The sequence below is a fragment of the Mugil cephalus genome, chromosome 7 (genome assembly GCF_022458985.1).
Source record: "Mugil cephalus isolate CIBA_MC_2020 chromosome 7, CIBA_Mcephalus_1.1, whole genome shotgun sequence".
Taxonomy (NCBI): Eukaryota; Metazoa; Chordata; class Actinopteri; order Mugiliformes; family Mugilidae; genus Mugil; species Mugil cephalus.
This window is the reverse complement of record NC_061776.1, coordinates 13238060-13245571: the sequence shown is the minus strand read 5'-3', so window position 1 is coordinate 13245571 and position 7512 is coordinate 13238060. Positions and strand designations below refer to the sequence as shown.

General features: G+C 41.7%; 1 protein-coding gene across 1 annotated transcript; it reads left to right on the top strand.

Annotated features, from left to right (window-relative positions):
- The first annotated feature begins 1867 nt into the window (after positions 1-1867).
- myl13 (myosin, light chain 13) lies at positions 1868-4684 on the top strand. Its single transcript, XM_047588484.1, has 5 exons — positions 1868-2047; positions 3282-3309; positions 3674-3823; positions 3989-4162; positions 4268-4684. The coding sequence occupies exons 1-5, from the start codon at positions 1943-1945 to the stop codon at positions 4372-4374; spliced, it is 564 nt and encodes a 187-aa protein (XP_047444440.1). The 5' UTR covers positions 1868-1942; the 3' UTR covers positions 4375-4684.
- The last annotated feature ends 2828 nt before the right edge of the window (positions 4685-7512 follow it).

Here is a 7512-nt window from a genome sequence, read left to right as displayed (position 1 = left end):
AAACAGTCCATTGAAATACGTTAACTGATGTTTACAAGCTATAGTGTTTAAGATGACTAACATCCAGTTAAGCCCCGCCCCTCAAAAAACGTCACATTGTTTACAAACTGTGAAGGGGTCTATACAAATGAATGGACTGAACTTGAATTATTTTGCTATTTTAATACTTTATTTATTTATTATGAGTAATGTTTAATTTCTTCCAAGCATAAAAATAAAGTGAAAAATAAATTAAACTCGTGTTGTCAAACCACGAACCAATCTCGCAGTCCGTAGCCGAACACGTAGTTGACGTCATCTATAAGCGCCGGATACTCCCCCAGCCAATCTGGTACCTACACCTGATTCGAACCAAGAACCCACAAAAACACAGGACGTATTCTGTGTGTGTTTGTGTGCGTCCACTTCCATTTACCTACGAATGGCTACACGCTTCATTCTCCATGTGCCACCGGATGCCAAATCAAAACAGATTGCAGCATCAGTTCACAAATGAAAATGTCACTTTCAATCCACGTCTGCCCCTGTTTACAACCTGCCCAAGGCTGCCTTAACATATACAGCAACAAAGTGGCTTCAGGGAGATGCTCAACTAATTTAGATATTAGCATTAATACAGTCCTTTTGAGTGCCTTGGGACTGCAGGCAGCCCAACTAAGGTATGCACTCCAGTAGTAATTATAATTATAGGCGTTATTGTGAGATTAAAATGAACCAAAACAATTGCAGCTAATGGGAGAATATCATCCTTAAATAGTTTTAATAATTTAAACGCTGGTGAATTTAATAACAGTTAATTGTTGAAATCTATTTTAACAAATTCATATAGAACACGGTGCAAATGTTTGTCAGATATTAACTAAACAGAAAAGGCTTTTAAAATGCGCAAATGTAGTTCTACTGGCTTGACACTAAGATTACAGGGTGGATGCAACAGGTACTAACAGCCCCGTTAATGAGCACTTTAACCAAGAATTGATTAGTTTAAAACTCTAAAGAACATTAAAGCTAATATGAATGGCAAGGATTACCTTTGGCGGATGCTACACTAGATTAATTCATCTGACTCATTCACACTTATGTGATCTATATTTCATAAGACCAGCACATAAACAGGAACAAAAACACAAACCCGGCCACCGCTATGTCTAAAAAGTCTGTCTCCGTTCGAGTGTGAGTGGCATCTTTACAAAGTGGCACTCAGTGTCATTCCAGATTACTTCCGTGACTTCCACGCTTTTGACACTCAACTTCGAAGAGAGGCTTGTTCACATTGCACTCAAAAGCCTGAGCTCAGGCGGGAACAGCATTGTGCGCATCCTATTTCGGGATGGATTTGAGTTTAATGCCCCGAAAATCCCTCTGATCAGACCAGATAAATGGTCATCATAACGGCGCATCACTGACTAATGCCGCCTCATTGGTGGGAATTTGGAATAATAATCAAGGGTAATTGCTGTTCATCACGCGGCATTGAGGAGTTGCAATTCAAACAGCTTCCCCTCTCATTTGGCAATCATCGATTTCTTCAAACCCCCCTCCTCACTAGTAACAACCGCACTTCACCAAACAAGGTCGAGAGTCTAAGATTGGTCAGGTCGCACAAGGTCTCACTTGTGTTGATGGAAATAGCCTGATTAAGAGAGGGATCCAGGCCTCAGATCTCTGCTAATATATTTTTCCATCCCTATCCTCATGATGAACACACACACAAACGCACACACGGCAATGATTGTCTTAAATAGAAGCACAATGGCATATCCTTTTATAGTCCTCCCCCATTGTTGGCAGCGTGCTTTGGCATGGATGAGAGGGTGGGGGGGGTGGAGATGGCACCTGTGGGCAGTGGATAAAGGCAGAGTAATCTCTGACCTCGGCCCGCAGTGTGCAGGACCCTTCTGTTGTATCACTCCTGCCCATTATCTACTGAGTAACTCTAACAATGGCGCCCAAGAAGAAGGAAGAGCCGAAACCTGCCGCAGCACCTCCCAAACCCCCAGAGCCTGAGCGCCCCAAGACCCCGGAGTTTGACCCAGCATCAGTGACGGTAAAACATCACCAGACACATTCACCAGTGCAGACGGGCATACACCGACAGATAGATGAAATGCTGTTGACATTTGCAGCGTGGTTTTTTATTACCACTTACCAATGGAAATTAAACTTTCATTGCAATCCTTATCAGCCGTGCTTGTGTTTAAAGAGCATCAGAGACCCCATGTGACTTAAACCTGTCAGTGCAAGCCAAACATTGTTATAGTTACAGTTTGCATTACAGCCTGTTTTGTATTGCATTTAAATAAGCTGTAGCTTTCTGTGGAGAACTAATTGACGCGTCAGACATCATGGAAAGATTGTCTTCTGCTGACTCGGCCCTTCTAAACGGCCGAATGTTTTCCTGGTTGAGCCAGCCGCCACGTTACAATGGAGCGCGGTTGAAGCCACGAAATATGATTTTCATTATGTCCGTGGAAGGAGGACCACCCGCACCATTCGTCTGCATAAGGGTGGAAAACCCAGGAGGAAGAAAAATATAGATAATTATAGCCATCTCCACCCATCTTTAAACATGCTTAGATAAGTTTTGGATAATATTTTCACAAAGCTTCATGGAGGGGCCGGGGGTTTGTAGATATCCAGACATCAGACAGAAACCCGAGGGCACCATCTGACGGGAGTCCAAAATACACACGGAGCGTAAAAAGGCAAGATTTGTAGCCGGTATCCAGACCGAGGATTTATTTTTAGACTTGGAATAACAGATTAGACTGGAGTTCAAAGCATCTGGCTTAACATTCATTTCTTGCTCTAGTAAAACACCAAAAGTGCTTTATTGTTCCAGTAATTTGACCCTTTGTCTTTCTTTTCCGCCAAATCCTGCTGAATTCAAAAACTTTTACAATGTCCAACCGCCACATACGTTGCAATGACCTTGTAACATCCCGGTGGAGTGTGTGGTAGCAAAGGCTCCGGCTAAAAATAAACTCAAATGAGGCTGACAGTAGCAGAAGTACCATCCAGTGAGAAGGAGGTATCAGTGCCAAGGTCAGTGATAAACAATGCTCTGTGATCATAAACGAGGATGACTGAAACTCAATCTCCTGGAATGGCACTGTGGTGGAGGTGGAGGCAAGATCGTTATGCCTTACGGTTTGTCTCTCGTTTTTTAAAATAAAATTTCCTCTGTGGCTAATCCCATTCATTTCCTTTGAGAGTTGGACTCGGCCCAAAATAATCAGCAGCCTCTCATTGCTTTGTTTTCTTTGTGTTTGTCTTTTCAGCTGGAATTCACCCCCGAACAAATTGAGGGTAAGTCTTAGGTGGCTGTTACGGTTGTCATTTGTGTTGCACGGACGGGCAGTTATTTATAGGGGGAATAAATGGTTTGTGTGATCATGCTCTCCATCAGCGTGTGAGAAATGTTCAGCAGCAGCTGGTGGTGCACTAGATCGGACCATTATTTTAAAACAAACACATCGAAGTCATTCACTTTGAAAAGACGTGAAGGTGCAGATCGAAACACCCAGGGGTTTGGGTCTTCCTGACCTCATTAGCAAACAACACTTTTTATCTGAGGGGAGTCATTGCAGGCCCTTCCTTACACATTCTGCAGGTGCTCTGGCGTCCCAATGAAACGCGTAGAAATGACAAGGAATGTTCTTTTCGTCCACAGATTTTAAAGATGCTTTCCAGCTGTTCGACAGGACGCCGACCAGCGAGATGAAGATCACTTACGCCCAGTGCGGCGACCTCATCAGGGCTCTGGGCCAGAACCCCACCAACGTAGAGATCATGCACGTCCTTGGAAAGCCCAAACCCGAAGGTTGGTGGAGTGCTGTTGTGCGAGTCTTTCTGCCTCGTACATGCAGTCAGACTGTTGGGAACAGTTCAAACACAGTGTCAGCCAAATATACACAGATTTTTTTTTAAAAAAAAACAACATTTGTTTGATTTCATGTGTGTTTTGGCATGTCATCACTTTCCACAGATATGCAAACCAAGATGCTTGACTTTGACCAGTTTCTCCCAATACACCAACACATCTGCAAAGCCAAGGACCGTGGAACATTTGAGGACTTCGTGGAGGGTCTGAGGGTGTTCGATAAGGAGGGCAACGGCACAGTCATGGGCGCTGAGCTCAGACACGTCCTGGCAACGCTTGGTGAGTTCAGCAGTACCTAAAGCGAGCTAACTTGACAAATTCGCCATCATAGGAGATGTGAACCGAGCTGACTCTCTCCCCTGATTTCTTCCTCATGAACCAAAGGTGAGAAGATGAGGGAGGACGAGGTGGAGCAGCTGATGCAAAACCAAGAGGACGCCAATGGATGCATAAATTACGAAGCTTTTGTAAAACATATAATGGCATCTTAAAAAGGGGATGCCCCTCTGTATGAGCCTCATTATCATTCTGGTGCTGTCTCGCACTACATTATGGAATCAATATGAGTGAGTAATGAGTTTGTCCCTCCTCCCCTGGAAAACCAAGATTGTGAGTTCTTGACCACAGAGCGTGTTTATGTTTCTGTGATTCTCATCCCATTTGTCATTTCCACGTGTCTTACATCGATCTGTAACTGATCAATATTCTGTGTCTCTGGGGCCTCTTGTGTTGACGTGTTGCACACGTCCCACGCGCCCCCAAAACCATTATGCTGATCGTGGTAAATAAACATAAAAATTATGGTCGTTTTTATTTTGTTTAGCAGTTTTCCGCAGTCGTGGTTTACCGCCCCTTTGCAGCTGGACGTGTTTGCAAAATGTTTTACTTCAGACAAATCAACAACATGGGAACTTAACAGACACATGACCAACGAAATCATCCAATAATAACAGATTATTACATTTTTACAAAGATATTGCTGTAACTTGATTGATTTTATATGTCCTCTACAAAAGGCTGTGGAGAAGAAAATCTTGTTTTAGTTATTCAATAAAGCAACTCGTTCCCTAAGAAATTAAAAAACAATCATCAAAGTTATGGCTGCACAAAAATAGTCACTGAAACATAAAATACATATAAATCTATACGGGCTCAACAAATAATCTTCTTCAGCCAACAGAGGGGGCTGTTGCTCAAGTAATCGCTCAGTGATGGGTGAAATCCACACTCCCTCCTTTTAAGGAATGAATGAAGAATCCAGCAAGTTTATATGTGGTGTTGGACTTATACAGGTGTCCCAGACCTATAACATTCAGGTGTCAAAGCCCATCCATCCTACCACATAACTGAAGGCTATTTAAATTCAAATTCCCAGCTAATGATTTTGTTAGATAAGGTTCTCATGAATATATACATGCCCATGCACTGCAAATAAAGGCCCATAATCAGCCTAATGAAGATTAGTGGTAGGATTTTAATTGTTGGGGTTCATTAATGTGCCATGGTACCTATATTTAAACCATTTAGAAAGTGGAAAGTTTGGTATTTTTCACAAACGTATTTACCTCACTGTGGTTTGCAATCTGCTAGAGGGGATTTTTATGTTGTAAAATGTCTGTTTCTATACTAAGTAAGCCAGGTAACTACAAAAAAATGATTAACTGCACACATTTAACCTCTCACATTTCCCCCTATAAAAATAAATCATGATTATCATATTCATATTACACCAAAGGTGCCATTTGGAATTGAATAATATGTCTTAGCTTTGAACTTAAATCCTTATTAATCCACAATGTGTGTTATCTATTATCATGTCCATGTCCAGTGAAGTATTCGTTACGACATGTTTTTGTGGCTACAGTTTTCTGTCAAATGACAGCCGGGTGCCGTGCAACAAGTCTACTTGGAAAACCTGGAAAATAAGATGGAAAATCCTGCTTGCTTATAATTAATACAATTTTACATCATACGGGGAGAGATCCAAGGCTCCAGTGACATTAAAACAGTGCTCCAAACTCCAGAAGGTTAAACATACAGCATAATTCATCCTTTGTATCTTTAGGGAACAATCTTAGCAGCATAACCTGGGTTTGAACTGAACAGCCCACTGGCTTGTTAGAGGATGAATTAATTTCAAAACGAATCCAGACAAACTATTTCTTCTTCCTCTCCTCTCTCTCCCTCTTGGTCTGGTCTGCCGACTTTCTCCACAGTCCTTATCAGTCAACTCTGCTCCTCCAGCCTCATCTGGCTATATACATTGAGACCCTATTTGTGCACAGCCAATTTTCCGCTGGACCTCCAGCAAGGCACCAGTTCATGATTGCTGGGACATATCGACTCAGCTGCACTGAGTTATTCGGTGAACTGGCAGTATCGTAATAGAATCATTCCCCTAATGTGACTCCCGGTGAAGAGCAGCGCTGCTTCCAGCCAAAGTGCCCTTTAATCGTATTCATCCTAAAAAGTCTCTCTATGGGAAAATAGGTTCTTTGGTTTAACTTAATTAATTTGATTAATTAGACAGATGTAGTCTAGATTCACTGTGCATATTTATTGGTCAGGGGTTTGAGATAAACTAAATTATGCTACTGGCACAGTTCCTCTGACTTTTAGCTTTAAAGACACAGTCATGAAATAAAGCCAGAAGGATTCTGCTAAAATCAGGATATTAGATTTCTCAAAAATATCCTGTGTTTTTATCTGCAAATATAAATAGTGTTTTACTTGGATTATGTTCCATTATAGCCGGTCCAGTAGCTGTTTACTTCCACCTTCCATGTGTAATATGCTGAAGTGGAGACTTTGAAGTAATCTAATAAGATTTTTGTACTTTATCTTATCATTGTATTTTACCTTGACAGTATAATTTGTTGGACTATGGCCTTAAACCTGATTTGTGAAGTCAAGATGACCTTTGACCTTTGATGACCCAAACTCCAGTAAGTTCCTCCTTGCGTCCATGTGGATTTTTTTTTTTTTTTGCCAAATGTGAAGCATTCTCTCAACGTGTTTCTGAGATAATTACTTGAGATCAAGATGGGAGAGGAATGAGTGATCTCCTCTGACGATTACATCAATTATGAATCAAACTCACTACACCTGTATAACAACATATTCGCTCGCCACTCATGAACTCAAACCTTAAAGGTCCCATATTTTTGCAACCATTTCATATAGGTGTCACAGGTCCAACATCATTGTCCAACATGTATTACCCCAAATTTAGCCTTTGTCCTGAATTTGAGTGAGCTCCACTGAGAACAGGCTGTTTCTGTGTCTGTACCTTTAAATGCTAATGAGCTGTGTCTGTCCACGCCTACTCCACGCCCCTCTGGGGGAGTGGATGCGGGTTTCACTGGCATTACCATGCACTAATGTTAACAGTCGGATTTCTATACATGGCCTGCCTCCACAGGCTGAAAATGTGACATAAAACACTGCTTACTACTGATTGGTCAGAAAACAAAAAATAAGTGCCAGGTACAAAGCAGGATGGTTTGGTTGTGACTAGAGATGAGTGTTTTTGACTAGTAGTAAGCTGCTCACTTTCAACTTTTTGCTCTCGTGTCGGTGCACTTTATAAATGATGACTGTAAAAGTAATGTCATTCTGTACCAACCTGG

Excerpts from the sequence above, each read along its gene's own strand:
- myl13 (XM_047588484.1), top strand. The coding sequence starts at position 1,943 with ATGGCGCCCAAGAAGAAGGAAGAGCCGAAACCTGCCGCAGCACCTCCC. Across the intron at positions 3,824-3,988 it reads TGGAAAGCCCAAACCCGAAG|ATATGCAAACCAAGATGCTT; the intron begins GTTGGTGGAGTG and ends CACTTTCCACAG. Across the intron at positions 4,163-4,267 it reads ACACGTCCTGGCAACGCTTG|GTGAGAAGATGAGGGAGGAC; the intron begins GTGAGTTCAGCA and ends CATGAACCAAAG.